The following is a 27,120-nucleotide window of genomic DNA, read 5'->3' as shown; positions in this document are numbered from 1 at the left end:
TTTGGGGGGACCAGAGTGTACCAGGCACTGGAATTCCTGGTTGGTGGCAGCGCTACAGGTTCTAAGCTGGTAATTAGCTTAGAGGAATTCATGCTGGTACCCCATCTTTTGAACGCTAAGGTTCAGAGTGGGGAATTGTATCATGACAGCTATCAAATCAAAATCTTCTTCTTGAGGTAGTTCTACTTTATAAGGGAACAAATTATCCTACTTTAGAAGGAGTACTCAGTCCTATGTATCCTGTAATTTTGTACTTCACAAGTTTTCTAAAGCCATTTTTTGTCCAGTTCTCCATACGTATATCCTAATTATGCAGGCAAATACATGTTCAGGTAAAAGAATTAGAAAGCGCCTGACTCGTGTCTGGGAGCTCCCATACAGCAGAACTACCTGTTAATGCTGCAGAAAATGTGTGCTTATGCAGAGGAGTTTAGCAATAGGTCTAACATCCACAAGGGCACTCCATTTCATCATGAGGCTGTCACCAGTGCTACTATCATTTGTGTCCGCAGCACACCTCTTTTCTTGTGATAATGTCTTTCAGTGCTTCTATCATTGTATCATTATTGCTCCTCTGTGTTAGTGTTGCCAGGCTGAGTGCTGCCCGGGTAGTGGTCTGATGAGATTAGTGCAAGCTGCAGAGAGAAGAATTGGGGAATCATATTTTTCACTTCAGTCTAACATTAAAACCTTTTAATGGAAGTGAGAGGATGTCATGGATGTACGGCTTTCCATAAATATTAAAAGGGATATTCTACTTGCAGTGTTGTTTATCTGAAACATAGTGTGAATTTGTAACATGCAGTATATGTCCACACATGAATTTGGCTTAACTCTGAGCTGGTGCCGGAGCTGCAAAATCCAGATTTTGACTTCTGGTCTCTTACTCTTTCTTTTTCCTCTCTCCTCCCCTAAACCTGAAAATTTGGCAGTGTAGAGATTCAAGGTTTTGGTATTGCAGAGATCAGGGGTGGCCACAAGATTCAGATTTGGTTTCAGATTCCATTAACAACATCCTTTCCCTAAAGTTTAGGTCTCTTATTTCAGGTTTATAGTAGCGTAGACTTGAGAAACTATTGAAGGATAATTAAAACATAAATCTAGCTTTAAAACTAGCCCTTACGGTTGCTGTCTGGAAGTAAGTAGCTATTTCTGTAGCCTAAGTAACACAAGTATTAAATGTAATGTTCAATTCTCAAAAAAGTATACTTGGTAACATTTGCTATTATTTACACTTCCCATGAAAAGTGGAATGTTAAATTTAAAATGTAAATTATTGGGAAAACAGTGATACTATTAATTCCCCACGCCTTAGCAGCTGGTGACTAACATGGAGGATGAGGAGCTGGTCTGTGGAAGCAATGGTTACTGCTGTCATTTGGTGATGGAAGTAGAGGCATTGTAAATTCAACGTGGCAGCAATCAGGAGTGCTAATTCAGTTCCACTCTGAGATTATGTGCTACCAACTGTTTACCTACAAAATGTTCTTTTTTTAGAATTTTTTCCAGCTTCACAATTTAGTGTGTCTGGGTTTTAAACACTTTACTCAAGTGATGACTGCAGCCATACATTTTGTTACGTGATTGTGGACGGATGCTATGATATTCTGAGATTTAGACTAAAGATGTCTAGACAGTTTTGATCCTCTCCCACTCTTTTGCCTTGAAATTTGAAAATATGACAGGACAGAATTGTACTTGGCTGTATTGACTGTCCCACTTCTGAAATGGAATAGTGGTGTCTCTTATCAGGTGCTCTCCTCTACAGTCCCTAAACTTAAATCTGAGTGTTCAGTCTGTATGATCTTCTTAGTTCCTGGCCTTGCAACCCAACAGTCAGGGCACAGATCTATGTGGGGGTACACCACATGTTAGCCTCAGCCTTTCAGACTCACCTTGAGGGAGTAATTACAAGCTACACTCAGTGAAAATCTTTGACGTAATCATAACCTTAATTATGTTGTAGCAAGTGTTCTGCTGAAACAAATCAGCTGACTTTTTTATTTATTATGATGTATTGTTGTTAGGGCCCAATCTAAAGCCCCTTGCACTCAATGAGTCTTTCCTTGACTTCAGTGGCTTTGGACCAGGTCCTTATTGCTTAGAACTTCAGCCAGATAAAAGCTGTTTCTTTTTAATGAGAGAAGCAACAGGATGATAAACTTCCTAACAGTCTCTTATCGTACATATTTTATTGCTGTTGCTGGTACACAAAACTGACTTGTGCCTGTGTAGTAAAATTCTTCCAGAGAATTGATAACTCTTAAAAATACCACGTGTACAACATTAAAGCCCATTAAAAACTGGATCCTGCCATTGTCTAGGAGCCGACATGCTACACAATGGTGTACCAATAGGTCTATTAAGGAAATGTTATGGTTGTATGATTAGGCAGTCAAGTAAGGGAATGCCACAGTTAGGTTTGCAGACAGACTTAATTTTAGAAACTTGCTCCTATGTGTTGTTATAGTTCTATTTACATAATCACATGCAACTTCCAAAATATCATATTGCACAATTCTCTTCTTATAATTAATTGTCATAGTTCCATTGCCTCAATATAAAAGAAATTCTATCAGAATAGTTTTAGTTGCTATTTTCTAATGCCATTTGGAAACCCCGCTGCCCCCCTAGTTAGAAAACAGTGCCTATATTATTGCTATAGTTGAAGGGTAGTAGAAATTCCAAATTAATTAAATAATTGCAGTTCTAGCTGGACTTAACTTTGAATTCTATAATGGATAAATGTGGAACTGTACTTTCATTTAATTCTTTTGATTGGCTAATTTGTCTCTTCTCCTGTAGTCAGAATAAATCTTTTTTGTTTTCTAATTGGTAATCTGCAGCCTTGGCATCTTTCTACAATTGTCACTCAATTTTACAACTTTCACTAAACGAAATGTGCCTCGAGTAGTGTCTGCTGGTTATAACATGACAATTTGATAGGTTAAACAAGTAACAACCAAAAAATGACTTATGATTGCAGGATTAAATATTGTCTACCTGACCTCTCTAAGATGTTGAAGTCCCACTTAGATCTGTCAGTTAACTTGTTCTTAATGTGTGTTTGGAGATAAAAAGACTCCCTTCCAGCTTTTTTTCCCCAGACTCTGTCCTGTCTTTGACCTTTATGTGTTCTGAAAATTATCATAAACTGGCATTGTGTTCAAATTCAAAATGAGTATTAAAACTACTGTAGCTTATATTCTTTGTAGCATTTCTACTCATCAACCTGAAGATAAAAATAATCTCTGTAGTTCTTCTATACAGTGTGCTGAGATTTGGTAATGGGGTTGATGAATCATTTTTTATACTTGGTTCTCTGACATTAATTCTGACTTGAGAAATATCAGCATACGTGGAGAAAGGTTTCACCATTTACATCCTAACTGAAAACAGATAGTACTGTGTTTTCTGAAGGAACATGTTTATGGGAATCTTTCTTTAAGTTCTTAAATATTTGTAATTACAAGCTTCTGGTTTTGAAAGGGAGGATTAGAGCTGGCTGAAAAATGGAATTTCTATCCTGGAAAAAATTTCAGGGTTTTTGGGGAAAAGTGTTGTCCTGACTGGGATAAAAAAATGTGAAAACAATGACATTCTTTGTGGAACAAGTTTGGAAAAATTCCATTGCAGGAGAACTGAAATTGAATTATTTGGCTGGCTCCTTGCTCACCTGGAAAGTTCTTGTCAATTTCACTTTCTCGCTGGAGGCAGAAAGTGAAATTGATAAGAGGTGGAAGGAGGGTAGTCGTCATTTCAGTTTTCCCAATAGAAAGTCATTTTTTTGGCAAAATTGAAGTTTTCACATGAAAAATTTCAGCCTGAATTGGAACAAAAAGTTAAAATCTTGGAATATTTTGTGAAATATTTTGATAAGATCAAAGCTTCTTGTTTTAACTGTATTAGTTGGAACATTTTGACTTTTATATTATGACATAAAAGTCAAAATAAAGTCAAAATGAACTGTCTTGATAATTTCCCATTGAAAAATTTTGACTAACTCAATATGTTCCCACTAAGAGTTTAATTTAATCCAATCAGCATCTTCTGACAGAAAACTGTTCTGTCAGAAATTTTTTGACCATCTCTACTTACTACTTTTTGAAACCATTCTGTTATGGTAAAAGAAATAGTCTTTATTTTGGCTTCTGCAGTAAGTGATTGTCTGACTAAGCCCTCTACACCAACATTCCACATAAAGATGGACTACAGGCCATCAGGAATAGTATCCCTGATAATATCACGGCAAACCTGGTGGCTGAACTTTGTGACTTTGTCATCACCCACAACTATTTCACATTTCGGGACAATATATACCTTCAAGTCAGCGGCACTGCTATAGGTACCTGCATGGCCCCACAGTATGCCAACATTTTTATGGCTGACTTAGAAGAACATTTCCTTAGCTCTCATCTCCTAACGCCCCTGCTCTACTTGCGCTACATTGAGGACATCATCATCTGGACTCATGGAAAAGAAGCCCTCGAAGAATTCCACCATGATTTTAACAATTTCCATCCCACCATCAACCTCAGTCTAGACCAATCCACACAAGTGGTCCATTTCCTAGACACTACTGTGCTAATAAGCAATGGTCACATAAATATGTTGTATGGTGTGGGGCTGCTTGGTGAGTATTCACTTCAGGTTGGGAGGCTGTCTGTAAGCAAGACTGGTCTGCTTCCCAAGATTGAGAGTGTGAGGGATCATCTGGTTGAGCATTGTCCTGCTAAACCCAGGGTTGTGAGTTTCAATCTTGAGGGGGCCATTTAGGGAACTGGGGTAAAAATCTGGAGATTGGCCCTGCTTTGAGCAGGGGGTTGGACTAGATGACTCCTGAGGTCCCTTCCAACCCTAATAGTCTATGATTCTAAGATTTTGATGACACGCTGGAGTGGTTTTAGTTGAGACTGAAGGTGACGGTAGTGGCATTCTGTTATTTCCTTTGTTGGGCCTGTCTTGTAGTAGGTGATTCTGGTACTCTCTGGCTCTATCAATCTGTTTTTTTCACTTCGCACGTGGTATTGTAGTTTAGAATGCTTGATAGAGATCTTGTAGATGTTTGTCTCTGTCTGAGGGATTGGAGCAAATGCGGTTGCATCTTAGAGCTTGGCTGTAGACAATGGATTGTGGTGGTGTGTCCTGGATGGAAGCTGGAGGACTCTGTCCACATATCTATTCAAGTGACACCATCATAGGACCTAATCACATCAGCCACACTATCAGGGGCTTGTTCACCTGCACATCTACCAACATGATGTATGCCATCATGTGCCAGGAATGCCCCTCTGCCATGTACATTGGCCAAACTGGACAGTCTACGCAAAAGAATAAATGGACACAAATCTGACATCAGGAATCATAACATTCAGAAACCAGTGGGAGAACACTTCAACCACTCTAACCACTCAGACTTGAAGGTGGCAATTTTACAACAAAAAAACTTCAAAAACAGACTCCAAAGAGAGACTGCTGAACTTGAATTAATATGCAAATTACATACAATTAACTTAACTTAGGTTTGAACAGAGACTGGGAATAGTTGGGCCATTACACTAATTGAATCTATTTCCCCATGTTAAGTATCCTCACACCTTCTGTGGGTCATCTCGATTATCACTTCAAAAGTTTTTTGTTTTTTTTTTCTCTTGCTGCTGATAGCTCATCTCAATTGACTGGCCTCTTACAGTTGGTATGGCTACTTCCACCTTTTCATGTTCTCTGTATGTGTAAATATCTTCTTGCTGTATGTTCTAGTCTATGCATCCGATGAAGTGGGCTGTAGGCCACAAAAGCTTATGCTCAGATAAATTTGTTAGTCTCTAAGGTGCCACAAATACTCCTGTTCTTTTTGAATGAAACGGACGTCTTTCACAACAGAGCAGGTGGAAGCACCTTGTTAAATAAAGAATGTAATTCTTCTCTCTGGTTTTACTGTACAAGCTGTACATCATGTCAAACACCTTCCTGTTGTTAGTATTACAGTAAAGCTTAGAGGCACCAAATAGATAGGGATCCCATTGTGCTAGGCACTGTACAAATACACATAGTAATTGATAATCCATGCCCAGAACAGACTGCAATCTAAATAGACAAGACAGATGAACAGTGAAAGGGGAAATAGAGCTACGGAAAGGTCAGGTGACTTTCTCATGGCCATGCAGCAGGTCAGTGGCAGACCTGGTGGTGATGTCCTGCATCCCAGCACAGTGCCCTATCCATTCACCTCAGACTATAATATACAGTACACCCTCACTTTTTCCTCTATGTTTGGAGTATTGTAGGGATATAGTGGGGAAGACTCAACATAATTTAGAAGGGAATCTGTAAAGTTCCATATTATTGTACTTGTTGCTTATTTTCCAATCCAAGTGAAGTTATTATCAAATAGTAAAGTCTAACTGCCAAAGGCCGAACTAAAACCCTGGTTTTAATATGAGGAGGGGCCCTCACGTGTACTTTGAAGTAAACTACCCAATATCAGCAAATGCTATTTGCTGATTATAATTATAACCCCCACATCTGATTAGTATTTTTAACCACTGGTATTTCAGATATACTGCAGGCTGTTGAACAGAACGTTCATATAAGCTGTGCATTATCGTGTCGTTTTAAATCTACCCCCTTCCAGAGTGAAATTCATTGCATTTGCATTTCATCACAAAAAGTGACAACAAGAGACAGGATATAGTTTAAACATAACAAGGTAAGCTGGAGCTCTGTATAAATGCTACTTTAACAAGTGCTGCAAGCAAAATGATAAAATTGAGGTGACTCATTTCCTAAGCTTTTTCTTTCTGGGTGATTTCACATCACACAGATGTTCTTTTTGCTTTGCTATAGCAAATGAAAAACAATTTTTCTTCCTTCATTTTATGGTGGTGATAGTTTGTTTTTTGTTTAATTTTACAAGCAGACATTGAATTTGTTTTTATCTGCATTATGAGATACGCAGTCTCTTTTTGTTGAATACTCAGCCAGTAAAAGAACTCTATTTACTCAATGGTGAGCAAAACAAAAGGAGAAAAATCGTCACTTTGTGGATTCCCTCCCTACCTCCTACTTTGCTTTTAAATGTAACCGTTAAAGCTGGGCAGTACTTATATCAGGGGTCCCCAGCGTGGTGCCCACAGGCGCCATGGAGCCCGCAGGGGCATCTAAATGCACCCGCATCCTGGTCGGCGGTTGAATATCCGCCAAAATGCCGCCGAAGTTCGGTGGCATTTCGGCGGCAACGCCTCTTGCCGCTGACAAACAATGTCATTTCAGCGGCATTTCGGCAGATGCTTGACCGCCGCCACGGTCCTTCTTCTGGTGCTCACCAGATGAGAAGGTTGGGGACCACTGACTTAGATAATGAAACTAGACTTTTGTTTGGTTTCAAGCTTCATTACAAAGGCAAAACTCAAGCCAGGCTTAATGTATTTCAGTGTGAAATCTATGAGCTGGGCCTCTGGTTTGGCTGAGCTGCACTCTGCTCAGAATCTGGTGGGGGAGTGGGGAGGGAATGCTCACAAAGATGGCCTTATAGCACCAGTGGGTCCCCACTGCATCTGGGACTGTTAGAAGTTAGTTCAGTCCCTCAAGACTGTTCTAACTTCCGTCAGCTATTAATGGCTCTGAAAAGATTGTTTCACCAGCCCTGGATCTTTGGAGCACAACAGCACTTCACATGTGCCTTCTTTTCCTAATTGTGTCTCTAATGCTCCCCATGCCAGAGACCATGGGTGGGATATCGCTGGCTCAGTACTACCTTTATGGGAGGGGAACTGCCAGCTGGCCAGTTACAGTGACTTTCCATTGCTTTTGAGCTGCTCAGGCAGCTCAATTGGACCAAAGATCTTGGTGCTGCTTGTCGAAGTTCTTAAAACACTGTAGTGTCTGGGCACCTCCCAGAATGATGAAGTGTGCACACACACATATATCTACCTTCTTTTCCCTCCTGCACATGGCTGGGTTGAAGAACCGAAGACTGGATTTCTTTCTGAAAGAGCTAAAGGTTCATGGTCATCTTGCTGTCTCCTAGGACTGAGTTTGATTCATGGCGGGTGACCTAGAAAACTCTGTCCTCTCTAGAGCTGCAGGGTTTCACTCTATCTTTTGATGGTTCCATTGTCGCTGTGATGGTGGTCGTGAACACAAGGGTGAGGTCATCCCTCAGGTATCTTGGGCTGCATCTGTGGAGGACACTGAAAGTGAGGGCTAAAACTTGGAATTTGACCAGTGTTAACTGGGGAGACTATGAAGAGAGCAGAGTGTTGTAGTGATGAGCTCTGAATGGCCTGTGTTAGCTGAGCAGATAGGCTGCTGTGGGGTGAACCAACTGTAGCTTCCCCCCCACCCCAACACAACTAGGTAGGTAGAGAGAACACAATAATCCAGTCTGGAGGTCCGGAATGCATGGGTCACTGAGTACATCCACACAGGTGTTAAACACCTGCAGTTGATCTGGGTTAGCTAACTCGGGCTTGAGGAGCTTGGGCTGTGGAACTGAAAACTGCCATTTGGGCTCAGGCTCCCCTCTCGTGGGGTCCCAGAGCTTAGATTTTGCATCTGAGCCCTGAGAATCCAAGTCAGCTGACCAGGTCAGTCATGGGTATTGCTGTGTAGCTGTTCCCTCAAGTCTCAGTCTGAAGTGGGTATGGCCTTTTTGCTGGCCATCGATGGAGAAGGGCATTTCCATCTGGGGGGAACGGAATTACTTGTGTATCCAGAAGCTGAGGAGTCTAGATGGGTGGCAAGGCTGTGAGAATTGTATTAATTTTCAGAGGCAGACATGCTCAGAAGAGGAAAACGTGTGTGTGTGTTCAGTGTCCCAAGCACGAAAATTATTCATATCACAATAGATTCTGTAAATAGTGTCCTTTGGTTCCAAAGCAACTAGGAACCCTTCTCCATAATATTTAGCCACATATGTAGGTACTCTGAACACAGTAATACAGAACAGCTCCAGTTTACTAATGTTTATCTAAATTGTATTTTTTTAAATTGCACTCAGTATGTGATATATATATACAATAAATATATACTCAATCCATACACTAAACTGTATGTGATGTTTTTTGGAGCTGGGTAGGGTTGAAGTCCTGCACTGGAACTGAACAGTTCATTGTGTCTGTAGTGGGTTTTGTGTGTTTCTAGTGAAACCTTTGGAAGCCTTAAAATAATAGCTCCAAATAAGCACATGGCAATACTGTAGAGGCTGCAGAGTCTAGCTCAGTGAACAAGTGGCTAGGAGTCAGGAACTGTGCTCAATCTCAATTCTGTCATTAATATGGGTCTTGGGCAAGTCATTTAATCTTTTCGTTTACTTTTTCCAGCTGTAAAGTGGGATGCTTTAGAATTAATTACCACTAACAGAGCACTCTAAATCTTCAAACATTATTACTATTGAAACTTTATTACATATATGTACAGCCCTGTGCTGGAAATTACACACCGCTGTGGGGTTTTTGGCTCTGATTATGAAAAGAGTAGTAATCTTGTAGGTAAAGGAAGAGCTTTGCCAAGACAGTGTGAGAAAGTTGGCATTATTCCTGATCTAAAAGAACAGCTTCCAAGTTATGCTTATGTTTGCATGATGAATTTGATGTGAGACTTTATTATTTTAAACTCAAACATACTGCTAGAACTCAAACATACTGGGGGAAGGGATAGCTCAGTAGTTTGAACATTGGCCTGCTAAACCCAGGGTTGTGAGTTCAATCCTTGAGGAGGCCACCTAGGGATCTGGGGCAAAAATCAGTTCTTGGTCACTGCTAGTGGAGGCAGGGGGCTGGACTCAATGGCCATTCAAGGTCCCTTCCAGTTCTAGGCAATAGATATATCTCCAATTATAAAAAAATGTATAATACTGAACTTCCATAGGTGATACTCATTTAAGAAGTTGGAGGTTTCAGCATACCTTTATGGGCTTTTATTCACAGTAATGTTAACATGAGTGAACTTTATTCTGTACTTTTAACAATTTCAAATAATGTTACTGCCAGTTACTGCCAGATGAGTGCATGGTATTTTCATTAATTTAGTAAATATTTTGTCAGTCTGTATTTCTTCCCCATGCTGCATGTAAAGGACTCAAAGCCCATGTCAGAGTCTCTTGAGAAGAAAGTAATAGTAACTATTAGTTTTATTATTTATATTATGGTAACACCTGGAGGCTTCAGTCAGGGATCTGTGTCCCATTAACCCAGTTGCTGTTGCAAGAAATTAATAATTCTCCTCTGACAGGTACTGTGCCACTTCACTTCAGAGTTTGCCAAATAGGCTCTTAAATGAAGAAGCCACTTCTAGTTCCTTTGAAAACTGAGTGGGTTAGTACAACAAGTATTTCCTGGTACTTTGGTAGCTGGATGACTGCTGCTGGCAAACATTACGTTGCACGGCTGGGTGTGTGCATTGTGCAAATAGATTGTTGGGGGAAGTGAGGCTGGTTTTTCTAGTTCCTGTATATAGCATTCTGTACCTATAGCAGTATTCCACAGTTAGAATGGAAAAACAGGTGAGCCAGCCACTACACTTTAAAAAAGGTAAGATTTACATATGTTAAAGTTCTTAGTATGGTATATAACTTTAATGCTTTTGCAGGCATTTATTATAAATGACAGTGACAGTCCTTTCTTTCTCTCGTGTAGAACTGTATGTTGGCCTGGATTGTGAAAAGAGGCAGAAGTCCCAAATGGATGGATAGATGTAGACATGGTGTGCTTTTTGAGAGTTTAGCTACTTATATTATCCTAGGTCTAGATGCCATTTTTTGACTTCCCAGTGAGTGAGTCTGGGGTGTATACAGACTTGCTGTGTTTTAACTGAAGTCTAGAAGGTTAATATATGTATCAGTGCCCTTGGCACTGTACTGTCAAAGTCAGCATGTTAAGTTATACGTGTTAGGCATTACACCAAAATAGAGAAAAGTTCAAGAATGGGCTCTCATTCTTTCTTAATAGATCGAAGCAGAATGAAAGAGCCCCTTGATCTCTCTCTGAATAGGTCGGGCTTAGTGTACCCTAGAAATGGTTTACCTGGTGTAGCTATATCAGCAAACCCCTCCTAGTGGAGATTCAGTTTATACTGGCAAAAGAATGACTTTACTTGTATAGCTTATACCATTTCCACAAATGCAGTGAGTTTGCTGTTAACTGCATCTACACAAAGGCTTTTGCTGCTATAGAAATGTAAAGTATCACACCCCTAAAACCAATATGACTGTCCCAGGCAAACATTTGCAGTGTAGATCTGGCCTCAGTGACAGTGAAGGTGTGCTGCCTTAGTTTTGACACCTGAGTTCCAGTACTGCCACGTTACTGTGCATACCAAAAACATAGTCAGTGATGCTGTATCATAAAATCATTGAATATGCACAGACTTCTAAGTAAATAATCACAATGGTTTAGAAGCAGGAGGGATATCTTATAACAGGAGCTGTTTGATAGTGGCAACAGTGAGAAAATTCATCAGGAGTACATTTTCATCCTGCTTCCCCTTCATATATTCCCCTAAAATCCAGAGGGACTCTAGCCAAGAAACATGGGAGATTTTAGGTGAGGGAGTTCTGGAGTGCAAATGAGATTCCTGATTAATTTTGTATATAAGCACATGTGCAGTTGTGTTTGTAAATATTGGTGGCTCCTCTGGTGGCTAAGAACTTGTCTGAAGGCTGTATCTTTACTGCATGCAAACCATGGGGTAAATTAAGCCATGGTAACCTAACCCGTGATAATGCAACCACATCATTGTGCTGTCGTACCCCACATATCCATTGCATCTCTCCATGACAAGCAATACAGCTCTCTGGGCAGGTATCCCAGGATTCATAGCACTACAATTCACTGTGCTGCTTTGTACTCACATTTGCAGGGTGTTGCGGGACAATTTGCCTGTTCGCTCTGGGGATTGTGGGAGGAAAGGGTCTAGGTCCACAAAATTCCATTCCTGGAGTGGCCCGTGGTGGTATGCTATGTGCTGAAAGGTAGGTTTGGATCATGCTAATCCTAATAACAGGGACCAACAGCTGCTGCTTTTTATGGAGGCAATGTTTTGTTTTGTGCAAGACCCGATGCCTCCCAATGCATTGCAGTCAACTTTCAGGTCTGAATCTGACATCCAGTCATTCCTTCCAAAAAACAAACAAACCCTGTTGCATTGGTTACAGAATTCTCCAGCACTCAATAAAACCCACATCTCTTAATTTGCCTTTAGTAATAAATTGAGTCTGGCTATGACTGAAGAGGCAGCTGATTTCCAAGTGCAAAATACTCATCCTGAACAAGTGGCAGACTGGCTTTGAGAACCACTGGCTTAGATAATGCAGCTTCCAAAAACTGCTGAATCACCTCTGTGTGTTTATATATTGAGCTGAATACAACTGATGTTAGATGATTTCCTGACTACAGTTGGACCTCAGAGTTATGAACATCAGAGTTATGAACTGACCAGTCAACCCTTGCCCCCATCTCATTTGGAACTGGAAATATGCAATCAGGCAATATGCGTTAAATGTAAACTACTAAAAAAAAGGGTGGGGTGGGAGTTTTTAAAAAAAATGTGACAAGGTAATAAAACTGTTTTTGTGCTTGTTTCATTTAAATTAAGATGGCTAAGTGCAGCATTTTTCTTCTGCAGAGTAAAGTTTCAAAGATGTTTTAAGTCAATGTTCAGTTGTAAACTTGAAAGAACCACCATGATGCTTTGTTCAGAGTTATGAACAACGTCCATTCCCGAGGTGTTTGTAACTCTGAGGTTCTACTGTACTTAGAGAATTAGATGCAAACAGGAGAGTGTGACAGGAGAATAGAAATCCAATTTTGGAGGCTTATTTCAGTTTCGGCCTATATGTGAAATACAGGCCTATCCCTAATACTGTGTAGTCAGTAGCTCTTTAAAATACGGAAGCATTGTGGTGTTTTCCTTTAACTAGTATCAAACCGTTTATTAGCAATTGTGGCTATCTTTCTATTGAGCAAAAATTCCTGCTGTTATTGATACATGTCTAAGGCTATGTCTACATTACAGCTTATGTCGGCCTACCTTATGTCCCTGAGGGGTGTGAATGAACCACCCCCCTGAGTGACAAGTTATATCAACAGACACGCCGGTGTGGACAGTGCTAGTCAGTGGGAGAGCTTCTCCCACCAACATAGCTACCGCCTCTTGCAGAGGTAGTTTTACAGTGCTGATGGGAGAGACGCAGCTGTATGTGTAGACAAGCCCTAAGTGTTTTATTTAATAAACATTTAGGTACAACAGAAATGTCCACTGTTTCCCACAAAATGGATGGAAGCCAAAACAAATACAGTCTTGTGAGATTATTCTACTTTATCTGTTTTAAAGCAGGTGATGGTTTTGTGTGCACATCACAATATAACTCGTACAAGCTTGAATGAAGGTGATGGAACCACAGAATCTGGCCGTGGATAATTCAGATCTTGTTTACCCTCTGTCAACTGCAGGTTCACTCACTAGGACATACTCAGACTCTTTGTCTCACTTCAGGGCATTATCATCAATAGCCGTACACTGGAGTGTAAAGTGCTTCCTTAGTGGTTGCAGCACAAGAGAGACAGAGCTGCTACTTCCACCTTGTGCCTAGTGGAGGAGTGAAGGAAGGTGTGGACTGGGTGGAGCCTAGGTTCATTGCTTTCCCTCTCCCCCACATTCGCCTCCACCCGTCCATATGCTTGTCAGCGTTGCTGCACCAGCAAGCTGGGTGACTGCACTATGGCTGGGGTAAGCCTTGTATGGTTTACTTTCCCCAACCCCCAGGAGATGCAAGGGAGACCAAGAGGGCAGAGCAGAACAATGCTCAAACCACTGAGCTATCCCTCCCAAGGTCTTGAACTATACTTCCAACTTAAAGCACATGATTAGTTGCAGGGAAGCTAATGGGAGTATTCATGTGCTTAAAGTTAAGTATGTGCTTACATACCTCGCTGAACTGAGACCTTGATATCCATCAGTAAATTGGTATGGTGAGAATTCCTACTGTTCAGAAAAATGATCTGGCTGCTGAATCCAATGGTTCCAATTGTGGAACTGTCCAAGACTCTGTAAATCAAATTAAATACTGTCACTATCTCAGGAGCAACCCAGGAACCAGATTGTGGGCAGGATCACAAGAAACTTCCCAGTTTCTCTGCTCCCATTTGGGATTTGGGGGTAGAACCTGTATCTTGTCCAGATAACGCCTCCCACTGAAGCTGGTGGCAAGGGAACCAGGAAGCAGACTTTGACTCTGCCTAGCACAGAATATTTCTTCTGGCATAAGCGCACTGATACGTGTATTGCGAGTTCTGCCCACACACCAAAGTGGTGGGGGTAGGAATAGGGGTCCTGTGGAGGTTGCTGTTCCCCTCCTCCTTCCCTTAGATTACAACCTGCAATGAGGGCTATTGGCACTGGTGGTATTTATTGTTTGTTTTATTATTTGTATGTCTTTAGTGCCTGGTCCTGGTCCATGTCCATGACCAGGGCTTCTAGGTAGCCTTGCATCCCCTTATTCCCCTGTGCTGGGGCATTAATCAGCCCATAATCTTGACTGTAGGTAGGAAGGAAAGAGAATAGTGTTTTATAAAAGTAGTTTAACAATTTTTATATAGAGTAGAATATTCTGTAAATATAAAACCAGAGGAAAACAGTAACTTTGGGTGATGCCTACATCAGCAGGAGCCAAATCCGGCAATCATTACTCAGGTAAAGCCACCGTTGAAAAGAGGGAGATTTTTTTCATGAGTAAGGGATAAATCCTTTAGTCCTATCTTCTGTAAAAGATTCAAAAAGAGTTTTCAAATAGAGTGAAACTTTTATGGCTGTATAATGGGAGAACTATGTGGCACTGAACAGTTAACCGATGGTAGATTTTACACAAGAATAGACTTTAACTACAGATACCTTTTTAAATCTGGATAATGTACCTGTTAATTGTGCCCAGTTGCCCACTCGGTAAATATTATAATTTTCCAGAAGATGTTCCGTAACACAAGTTAAATCAGTTTCAATAGACTTCACAAACAAAGCTGTAATGGTTTCTGTGCAGGATACAGGTGGCATTAATCCACTAGTTTACAGTGCAGACAGGCAGATATGAACACAGAAGTTGTCGTATGTGGGGTCCTTCGAGTTCGCTCTCCTGTTTCTGAAAGTAACCATCACTGGATACTTTTGAGAGAGGAGTATAACTACAAAATGGATAACCTGCCCATCGGAGTAGACTCTCACCTGCCAGTTAGTAGTGGGCTTCTACCTGAAGCATGAGTTACCCTATCCAATGTAATCATGTGTATTCTCATTATCCACATTCATGCCTAATTTTTCTCTGAATCCTATCTTTGGTGATATCTAGTATTAGTATATTAAAACTCCCCAGTTTGTAAACTGAATTGAATTAGATTTAGAATTGGCTCAATTGAGCTTTCTGGAAAGAATTGTTTGTGGGATTAAAGCTTGGTAATGGGACATTCACTTTGCAAGTAGATTTTTTTCCGTATTTGTTTCCAGTCTCCCAGCTGCACAAATACAGTAATATGGCTTTATGTTCGCCACTAAGAACTGCAATATTGCTTTGTATATGCGACTTGTATATTAGAAGTAATTGCTCTTAAACGGCTCCATCTTTTTGGCTATCGAGTATTGCTAAGAAGTATAGGGAACCAAAGAATGAGCAGTCACCATTTGCTCAGCACCTGCATGTAGCAGGAGGAGATGTGCACAGTACTCAGCAGTGGATGCACACTTAAGCACTCCCAGCACACTGAAATGAGACTGGCTGAGAGAGAGGAAAAGTGGATGTGTTGGGGTGGAAGTAGGCATGGCCAGGGCATAGAGGCTGATGTGGAATCCAGCAAATGCAAATTATGTACATAGCTATCAGTGTTATGTTTTTCAGCTACTCCTTCTGCCAGCTACGAGCAGAGACTTCTTCAAGTGCACTTTAGAGTGGAAATTAGAAGAAACAGTTCATTTTTGGTGCTTTTCTCTCAGAAGTAACAGATGAAACATGTTGTTAATCATTGTGAAATTGCTTAGAAGTATATTTAAATTGTTTTATTTTTATGGTATATTTAAAATTGCAATCTGGACAAAGGAGATATTCTAGTCCATGACTCAAATATTTGTTTCCCTTGTTCCAAGAGAGATAAGCACAGAGATGGGAGTGGGGCAGTCGTGAAATCTATTCCTGACTCTGCCGCTAAGTTGCTGTGTGCCTTGGGCACATCACTTGACCTCTTTGTCTTACTTTCTTCACCCACGAAAGGGGGCATGATAATATATTTATTTGAATCACGGTAGTACTGTTAAGATCCAATATTGTTGTTTTTTACGGCACTTTCATCCCATAAAAACCACCGCTGTTGTAATGTTGCAACTGAAGTGCTTTCAGAGAAAAAGCAATCTTCTGTACTGGAGCTGTATATAGCTCATGTAAGTTTTTCATTGATCTGAGGTGGATTTTTTTTAACATCATTCAGAGAAGAGGTTATGAAATGTCAGATATAATCCCTGTGATTACAGAAGTCAGTGCAAAGGAGACTCTCCTGAAAGTGTGACATTTACTTGCTTTACTAGTAAGCTCACCACCAAGCTGGGGGTGGGAGTGGGGTGTCTCACACTTGGACACTAATTTTTCAGGATTTCTGTTGCTAGATTTAAGTAAGTTAGTGGAAAGGAATTCTTCATTTTGTCCAGTTACACTGTATTGTGGCTTTGCTTGCGTTGGTGGTGACCAAGTGGTGAAACATAAGGTTATCGATCCCTATTATTGATGAGACAAGGTGGGTGAGGTAATATCTTTTATTGGACCAACATCTGTTGGTGAGAGACACAAGCTTTCAAGCTACACACAGCTCTTCTTCAAGTTCATTGTTGTCCATTTTAGCTTTACATCATTCGTATTGCTTCCACCTCCGTACCAATTGCCATTGGCCTTTTGGTTACATGGAAGATGCAAGAAAGGCAAGGGAAGCTTTCAAAAGTGACTGGAGAGTAGGTTTAGTGTGGAAGGAAAGCTGCAGGTACTGTATACCAGCTCTGTCTGTTTCCATTGGACCCAGCCTCTCATCCCCTTCTAACATCAGACTTTTCCAACACACTCAGACTAGATCAGCCTTTGAAAAGATTCTCGCAAATATAAAAATATACTTCTATCTTAAATGAATAAGCTCTGTATCAGTCATGCCTTCCTTCAGTGAGACACTGTTCCAGTTTGAGAGAGAGTGATTAGAACTTCCAGGTTAACGGCCTTAAAATGTTAGTTATCTTGTCATGAACCACATGAAGTAGAAGCAAACTGTTTGAAATGGTGGTATGTTTAGTACTTGGATATAGACATTCAGGATTCTTGTTGTTCTGTTCTACTGGTGTGTGGGATGGGGAGGGAGGAGAAGGAGGAAGAGGGAGGAAAGGAAATCTTATATCCTTAGAGCACATGAAGACATCTCGTGCCCAATTCTGCCATCCCTCCTCTCATTAAGCAGTACCTTTCTATCCAAGTAGTCCCACTGAAATCTGTGGAATATTTGTGTGGCATGGTGCTAATCATTATAAGAATAGCAAAATTAAGTACAAAGTGAGTTTAGCAAATTCAGGACTTCCACAACCAGAGAGTAATTGCAAATGAAATTACACAAGGAGGGGCGCCTGCATGATCATATTCATACACTTGAGACCAGTGATGAGCTGCCAAAATCTTAACAACCGGTTCCCTACCAGGTCTTCGGCAGCACTTCGGTGGCAGGTCCTTCACTCACTCCAGATCTTCGGCGGCACTTCAGCGGTGGGTCCTTTAGTGCCGCCAAAGACCCGGAGCAAGTGAAGGACCTGCCGCTGAAGTGCTGCCGAAGACTTGGAGCACCACCCGGCGAGTACAAGCCCCAAGTGTTTATTTTTATACGTATAGTGGGGTTTTTTTTGTTTTTTTTTAAGTCATCCCTGCCGAGGCTCCATCAAAATCAGACCCCACACTTCCTAAAGCTGGCCCTGCACATCGGGGTTGCAAAATAGTATCAGGGGCCAGGTAGGGAAGGGTGTGCCTCCCAAAACAGTCTGACCCCCCCATCTGATCCCCACCCACGTCCTGCCCCCGAGTGCCCCCTCAAACCCGCGACCCATCAATTCTCCCCCTGCTCCTTGTCCCCTGACCCCACCCCCTACTCAACTCGCCCTGCTCCCTGTCCCATGACTGCCCCGACCCCATCCACCACCACCCCGACAGACCCCTAGAACTCCCATGCCTACCCAACCCCCCCGTTCCCCATCCTCTGACTGTCCCCCCAAACCTCCGCCCCCTCCAACTGCTCCCTGCCCCTTATCCAATCCCTCCTCCCAGCCCTGGCCCCCTTACTATGCTGCTCAGGGCAGCATGAGTGGATGCCGCACTTGCAGCCCCCTCCTTACCTTGCCACTCAAAGCGGCAGGAGCTGCAGAGCTGCCCAGAGCTCTGGTGCCGGCAGCTCGGCGTGCTGCAGCTCTGCAAGGGGGGAGAAGCGAGGGACGGGTTGGGGGAGCTTCCCCAGCTGGGAGCTCAGGCGAGCTGGAGACAGGACGGTCCGGCCTGCAGACTGGAGTTGTTTGCCCACCTGCCCGCCCCTTTAGCAGCTGGTTCTACACCAGCTTCTAAATTTAACAATTGGTTCTTGCGAACCGGTGTGAACTGACTCCAGCTCACCACTGCTTGAGACTAAATAGTAGCAAAGAGAAAGCACTGGCCATAGATGACCCTGGGGCAATCTGTTAGTCTGCAGGTGGTTAGACATTGATTCTTCTGCAGTTCCCAAACCATTATTTCATGTAGCTTCTCTTAGATGAGACCAGGATAATGTCAAAATCACTTCCTTTTATTTCTTTTTGACTTTCAGATAATTTGAATCTAAATATCCAGCTGTTGGGTGGCTTCAGACGACAGTTGAAGTGTTGAAAGATTAACTCAGACACCTTCTGTGAATGTAGGTTGAAGGCTTGCAGCATGTCAAGGAAGACCAGAAAAGATGCAATGAACATTCTGTAACCAGGAAAATAAGAGAATTTCTTCGAGAACACAGCAGAAACCTTTCTTTCCTGCAGCTGAAAGATGTGGCCACATGTTTTTGATATCTGGTTAATTTAATAAAGGACTCTCTGTCAGGCTATCTGATGACCTTGTAAATCTTTTACCTGTGTGACAAACGTGCCTTTGAAACTTGCAGTAAACAGTTCATTCTCTGGAAAACCCAACTGTTGGAAAAATCACTATTGAAGAATCATGTCAAAAAACCTGGAGATCATCAATTTGTCATTTTTGTTGGAACATGAGAGGGAAACAATACTGGGAGTACTGAAGAGAGATGAGTATTTGAAAAAAGTGGACGATAAGAGGATAAGGTAATCTTGTAAAAAATTGCTTTTTTTCATTCTCTCTTGGTTGAGTTGTTGTTAGAATATTGCAGACTGGGTAGAATGGCTAGGGGCCTGGTTTTTGACCAGAAAGTCCAGTTGAAAAGGGGACCTTGTCAGTGTCCAGATAGATCTGCTGACTGGACATCCAAAGTTCAGTTACTGTGGGTGAGGAAGCACCAGCTCATTACCCGCTCCAGCCCCTACTCAACTGGGGCTGCCTCCTACCTGTGTCAGGCAGCTGCAGCTCCCAGCCCCAGTTCTGCAGGCGAGACCCTCCCAAACTGGGCTGGGGGAGAGGGAAAGAAGACAGGGGAAGGGACAGGGCAGGGGAGGTTCTGGCATGCCTGCTGGAGTGTCCAGATTTTAAATATTATGAAGATGGCAACCCTAAGACTGGGGCCTGACTGGAGGGTCTCTTCACTGCCATGTGGGAGTCCTGCATTTCAGGAGTGAGTTTAGCATTTCAGCACAATTGCTCTTCTAGTCTCATGTGAATAGCAGTATGGCGGAAGTGGGAGGTGGGAGGAAAATGCTAGTTAATGCATCTTTTTGTAAATGTGTGTGACGCATGCATAGCTACAGGGTAAAAGACCGGGGAGAATGATATCCTGGTTAGCAGAGTCATTGGAAGCTTAAATCCAGTACCTCTTTTTGTTAACACACAGAAATGAATTCCGTAGGTTTGTTGTTTCTTTGTTTTGTCTCTTAAGTTGGAATGTTACTTCATGCAAGGCTAAACTGCAACAGAATGCCAGTGCATGCTGAGAATTAATGATACCTAGATCTACTGCATACCTTGGAAATTTGCCATAAGATTGTCTTAATACATTTGTAGAACATTTTAAATGTGCTAAAATTATGCCATAATGAAATCTGATACTGTGCACTGAAATAGGTACAAATTCTCTTGATTGATGTTCATTCCAAACTTAAGATCCCAGTGTTCAGTCTGATTCCCACAGAAATGTTCAGTCAGTTTCGAAGTAACAAAATCTGTGATATCCTTGCCACTGCCTATGTTCTTCTTGAACAGGAAGTCACCAGTTAGGCACTAATACTGAATTTTGGTAAAACAGAAAATGGCAGTTATGCTGCAATAAAAATTACAGTACTTATTTTCTAGTATGTTACCAAGTTCATTTTTCTATTAATGGGCCAATTAACTTTCATACTGAAGGTGACTGAAAAAGTGTATGGCAAATGTTTTTGTATTTCAAGTAGAGTTAGAAGTATTGCCTGGTACTCGTTCTGCTATTTTGTTTGAACTGATCCCATGCACTCAAAAGGGTTAAACAAAGCTCTTCTGACTCTCTTCTCAGAGAGAATGGCTATGTTTTGTGTGTTTCTTCAGAGCCAGTGAGTGTGAGTGAGCATGGTGTCAGTAGTAGCAGCAAGGAATAGCTCAGGCCACGTCTACACTACGGGATAATATCGAATTAGCTAAAATCGGTTTTATAAAACTGATATTATAAATTCGATTTCATGCGGCCACACTAGGCACAGTAAACGCATGTAGAGCGTTGGCGTCATGGGGAGGCTACGTCGATTTCTGAATCGTTGCATTGTGGTTTTCCGTAGCTATTCATAGTCCGCCTTTCCGCCTTGGAATCTGGTGATATTATTGTCTGGGGTGGTTTGGGTCAATGTCATCAGTTCTTCCTTCTCTGGGACATTAGGCTGACAATCTTTGCCTGGTTTTCCCTGGAATTCCTGGCAGACGCATAGCAACGGCAAATGGAGCCCGTAGCTTTTTTTTTTTTTTTTACAGTCAGCGTATGGTATGGATCCGCGGAGAAGAGGGATACTCAGGCTTACAAGCAGCAGGTTATTGTTTGCAGATGTATAGCGGAGATGTTATGGTTGTTTGTACGTTTAGGCCGGAGAAATGCCATGAGATGACGGTTATCTTCCCTCTTACTGTCCGTGCTATCATGGGAGTGGATGACTGAAATCGGCTCGGAGGGCGCAACGCAATAAGCAAAATTGGGATTGACGTCACTTGGACTTTGGAAGATGTAATCCCCATAATGGTTCAAAAATAGAGTAGTCCATGCTAGAAATTATAGGTCTGTTGTGATTTAGAGGAGAGTGTATTGATATACTTGCTGGATTTAATTGAGCCGGGCTAGTATTCACGGGGGGTGCCGGTCAGATACCACCCGTTGCTATCCCGTCCCCAACTTGCTGGTGCGTGGAATGGTTGATTTTTAGCTCTTAATACATAATAATTTTCATGATGCTAGTAACGCGGACGTAGGATCAGGTCGGAGTGGCCCCCATTGTGTTGAAGTAATAAGGAGCAGGAATAAGAAAGCAGAGATTGTTAGGAGATAAATGCAGAGGGGATGCGAGCCTTCGGGGCTAATGACAGTGCGAGCAGTACAATTTTTTTTTTTCCAAGGAGAGGGATGGGGGCTGATAAGGCTCAGCCCAGTTGCTTATGATGAAGACGTACAACGATTCTGTACGATCTATGGGAGTAACTGGAGTCATCCATTTTTCCCAGCATCGGCAGCTCATCTGAAGCAGGACATCTATGGGTGATGGGACGATGGATGATCACCATGGTGTTGCTGGAGGAACACAGAGTCTATCTACATTGAGGTGAGCGGGGGAGAGAGGAGGCGGAATACTAGCTTCTGTCACGCTACGCGCTCTGGCTTGTTAAATATGAACAGCATTCAGTAACATAAGGAGGTAGACAATTGAAGAAGTCAGAATATTTACTTTGCTTATTCCTTCACGTGGTGTGTGGGGAGAAATGAGGAGCATATGTCCCTGAACCACGCATGAAAACTGCGTTTGCACACTACAGCATTGGAGATTCAGCAAGAATGCCACATACTTGTCAGGACTGTGTGGAATGAGTGGATACTCTCAGCTACCAGTACTAATGGAAATATACGCATGAATCCATGAGCGTTATCTCTTATTTTTTTAGATTCTGGGATTTCCTCGTTGCTTGTTCTGCAAGGCTGTGTAACTCTGGAGTTTTTTTTCAATGCTTGTGTTTGTGTTTGTAATGGAGCTCTGATACACAGCTTGTCTCCCATACATGCAATTCAGATCTAGTTGCTCCTCGTACGGTCATGCTGGAGCTTTTTTTGGATTTGAGACGATCGCCCACCCGTGCTGATAGAGTACCACACTGGAAGCAGGAGATGTAATCACAAGTTAGCGGCTTTCCTGTTACTGCCGCGATCGTTTCAGAATTGCTGTCAGAGTGGTAGTGGTGCAGCTGTGGATCTGCCGGAGGCAATAAATTGATTTCGTCAACTAAGTACCGATAAGTTAAATCCGATTTAGCGCTAATGTAATACAACCTCTCGTGGGAGGCTGGTACTAGAATGATTATCAGAAGAGCCCTTTATATCGATATAAAGGGCGTTGTAGTGTGGACGGGTACAGCGTTAAATCGATTTAACGCTCTTTAAATCGATTTAAACGCGTAGTGTAGACCAGGCCTCAGTGCTGCTTTCCCCAACAGTGTTCAGGGGAAGGGATTTTGCAATCCAAGATTTTAGAATAGCGGCCTTGCCTGCTAGCTCTCAAAAGACCCTGGAGGAAGATGTAGAGACTCCATGAGGCTTAGTAGACCTCTCCTTTCCTGAAAGATTACACACAGTTTGAATTGGAAGGGGATTGTGTGGGGACAGAGGACAATGGGGTTCAGTGGGGTCGGATGCAGATAGTTCAGGTGACAATTCAAATGAATTTGTTTCAGTTAAGCATCCATCCTCTGAAAGTTTTGATGTTCCCTCTCCCCCTACCTAAATTTTTATGTAGTTTGGCTCTGACAAACAAGTTTAGAATGCATTTATGTGTGTCACTTGGCCAAGGGAAGGCTGGCTTAGAATGTGCAAGATATACCAAGTTGCAAAGGGAGATGGAATTCAAGTGCTTGTTTGTTTCTACTTCCGTACTCAAAGGCCAGGCTGTGGCTTGTTTTTCTCTTTGGATTGGGAAGTGTCTCAGACACGTGTATTCATTCAACACCCACTAAGGTCTCTTGATATAAATCCAGTTAAACTTTTATCGCTGTGAGTCTATACTGAGATCTCTCCATTTAACTGTCTCTTTCCCCTCGCCTTCTGCAGATAAATGAAGTAACTAGAGTAAATGCAGTGCACCCATTGCTGTTGGCAGCCTCTTTACCCAGTGGGAAATGTGGCAACCAGATTAAACTGCAAGCTTTTCCTTTTGCCTAAGCCTAGCCTAGCTGACTTAATGTAGGAGTGAGGCAGGAAGACAGATCTCCAACCCCGGCAGTTGTGTTTAATTTACTCTGATTATGCTTGTTATCACTGAGATGAAGAAGGGAAGTGCAGACCCAACAACAGTTGGAACACAGTTTGTTCTAGCCATGGTGTTTACCCTTGAAGCAGGATCAGCCTTAATAGTGATGGGCAGGGATGCTGCAAATCAGAGAGTAGCCCTGTTAGTAGTGCAAGCTCATGGTTGGGAGTTTAGGCTCTGCAGAAGTGCCACTGGGGAATTTTGAGCTGCATAACTATCCCAGAAGGTGCTATCATGCTTATGCTTCTATCAAAGATTCCTGCATCAATTCCAGTAGGTCAATGGGCCACTGCCTTCTCAAGCTCTGATGGTAGGGCTAAGTTCTTGTCCTTTTATGATTGCTTAAAAACCCTACCTGCCTGACCCTTTGAGTGTGGCATTATGGGTATGTGGTTTGGCAAGGTGCAAACTGGTAACGTGTTCTGTGTATGGGCCGACTGGAGAATTTTTTTGGCGTTTTGTCTGGTGGGAGAAGACCTCCTTAAGAACAGCTTGAAATATGAAATTAATGTGAGGATCCTTATAATTAAGAGAAACCATTTGGAAAAAACAAATCTTAAATTCAGTGGAATGCACACACAGCCTTCCGGCGACTTCAGGAAAACTAGTGACCCCAAGACCCTCAGGTTATTTGGAGAATTGTCCCTCAAACATGTTTTGCTCACTGTGCCTGTTAACATCAAACTCCAAGACCCTAAAAAGTCTCCCAATATGTTCAAGCCAGGTTTGGATCTGATCAGGGAGCTGAGTAGATTTCCCTATCTCCAGGGAGAGTTCATCATGACTCTCTGAATGCAGCTAAATTATCCCTGGCAAGGATATCTTTTATCCTTGACTCATAAATATACTTCTGAAGAACATGTTTTGTCTTTGGGATGCCATTTGGTGCAATCTGGTGTGTGTATTATTGAAACATATTTCACAGAAGAACATAGTCTTCTACATTAGATTTGTTTTTCATTCTGGCAAGATGCTCAATTCACATTTAAGAGTTTAATGTATTATCGGTATTATTGTAGTGCCTGTGGAGCCCTAATCATGAACCCAAACCCCACTGTGCTGGGCACTGTTTACACACAGAAGAAAGATACTCCTTGCCCCAAATTTCTTACAATCCAAGTGTAAGACAAGAAACAACGGATGGATATAGACTGACAGGCAAGTGCAAAGAAACAAGTGGGGGCGGCATGGGAGAAAGCTCTGAAGGTGCCTGTTTTAAATTTAACAAGTGGGCGATGGAAACTGACATCATGGGCTGATCAAAGGCAGAAGTCGAACTTTTGATACTAAAGGAGAGATCATAGGTAGGGTGAGAATAGACCTTGAGGGGATTTGGAAGTGAAGTCAAATAGCCGTTTTGTGGGATAGAGAAGAAGGAGTCAATGGAGAGATGCAGAGAGAGCTGATGTGGTCACATATATTCAGAGCATTCAACCTACCATGATATAGTACCACTGAGCTATAACATATGGGCACATATCCTGCCTAGTGCATCTCTTAGTACTTTGTTACATTTACACCTTTCACATCAAGCTTTTAAATGTAAAGCTTCTTTTTATTCTTTAAACAGGAATTAAAGTTCTGGATCTTGTTTAAAGAAAAAGTAATAGAATAATAGCTGAACACAGAAAACAGAGAAGGAAAGTAACTTGAGGCTTTCCCAACATAATGCTATCAAGTCATTACTTGTGTGTTGTAATCCCCTCTTGGCCTCCTAGCAGCAGTTTAATTGGCCAAGTCCACTCAACAGTTCCTCTGGCACGGATTCTGCATGGTCAAGGGGGCCAATTAGAATAAAGACTCCTTATAAATCAGTACAATAGAAATATTTTAAAATATCAGTATATTCTAAATATAGAACAAAACTGTTCTCTCAGATACCGCTATCTGGCAGCAATTGGAAAATTCACAAAGTGAGTTGAAATGGATTTTGGGAAATTATCTGCATATGGAAATTGACTTATCAGGTGATGTATCTGAAGATGTTTGTAAGGGCAACTGTTGTAAAATACTACGGATTGCACACACTGTGTACAGTATATGTTTTTGCAAGACTGATGAATAGTTCTTTAAAGAAAATATACTTTATATGATAGCGTATGTTTCATTCATGTGTGCCCGGGAACAGAGAAGCTGATTGGTAACTATCACATTTGACGAGTAAATTGCTCCATTAGTACATTATTATTTGAAATAAGATATTTCTTGTGTATAAATATTTACTATTTTTAGTACCATAAACACAAATGCCTGTGGTCTCCATTCTATTTAAAATTTAAGAATGTTCCATTTCTGAACTAATTAATAACTTGTGTGGCTTTTTTTTAATCGTACTCAGGTTACCATTGATTCTACCAACATATAGTAAGAATTCAACAGTTTGTAACTCAGAAGGTATTTCATCTTGCTAACATAGTTTGTAATTTTATCTTTAAAAATTCCAGCAGCCAAAGGTTCCTCCTTTGTGATAATTTAAACTCTCTTTTTTTCCCCTTTCTTCTTCTTACCACCTTCATTCTCTCCCAGGAGGGTTTTTAACATTCCAACAAGAATATATTTCCATCTTGCTTCCAAAAAATAAAAAATAAGCCTAAAAATGCATGAGTACAACATAATTTCTTGATCTCATTTGCTGTTTTCAGTTGTCTGACAGTATCTCTGCACTATAGAGGGGGAAGAATTTATAAGCAGGCATTTTTCTTACTGCAAATTCACAACAATATATCTTGGAACCAGGACCCAAAGGATACCCTGAGACTGTGGGACCGGCTGTTTGCATTCCTCTCCCTTATAGGAATGAGCAGAAGTAGCTAGGATCAGCTTGAGAAGGTGGGACCTTGGTGGTACTAGCCCAAAGCAGCCAGCACTAGCTGTAGTTGAGGGGACATTGGGGAAGAGCTTTCCAGCCACCAGTTTGCTTCCCACACCAACCTAGAGGGATTGCTCTAGTTCCTGATATCATCACATTCATTCAGCTCTGAAACCTGGATGAGTTTTTTTTCTAATTTTCTGTTTTGTGATTGGCTTCCCTTCAATGAATTCCTCACTGCAGCTGTTCAATATCACTCTCCTCATTCATGCTTCTCATCTCCCTCCTCTCCCTCACTTCCCTCCTTTTCTTTCCCTTTTCTACCACCCTATTCCTTCAGTTTCCTTTTCCCATACCTAATTCCCAGTCTTACTTCAAAACTCTCTTTGCATTTCTACTATTCCTGTTGCCCACTTCAAACATACATGCTATCCAAAGTAACTCATGAAACATCTCAAAACCAAGTTTTATAATATAAATCAAATAATTATATAAGCAAAGGGAATAGCCCAAAATTTTCATACCTGGGTTCCTGAAAATTGAGTACCTGAAACCATATTTAGGCAGAAAAATGACCTTATTTTCAGTGTGGTGAGATGCCACTTGAAATCATTATTAGTTTCAGTTCATACGTTGGTTCTTAATAA

General features: G+C 41.6%; 1 protein-coding gene across 1 annotated transcript in view; it reads left to right on the top strand.

Annotated features, from left to right (window-relative positions):
• The window catches only part of SYTL5 (synaptotagmin like 5), a 164,336-nt gene that overhangs the window by 47,375 nt on the left and 89,841 nt on the right, over positions 1-27,120 (top strand). Inside the window, exon 2 of the mRNA XM_075059764.1 lies at positions 18,852-19,353. Coding sequence (XP_074915865.1) covers positions 19,235-19,353 — 119 coding nt within the window. The 5' untranslated portion in view covers positions 18,852-19,234. The remainder of the gene's footprint in view (positions 1-18,851; positions 19,354-27,120) is intronic.

Source organism: Chelonoidis abingdonii, chromosome 1, assembly GCF_003597395.2.
Source record: "Chelonoidis abingdonii isolate Lonesome George chromosome 1, CheloAbing_2.0, whole genome shotgun sequence".
Taxonomy (NCBI): Eukaryota; Metazoa; Chordata; order Testudines; family Testudinidae; genus Chelonoidis; species Chelonoidis abingdonii.
Note: the sequence above shows the minus strand (reverse complement) of the source record. Positions and strands in the feature narration are given on the sequence as shown.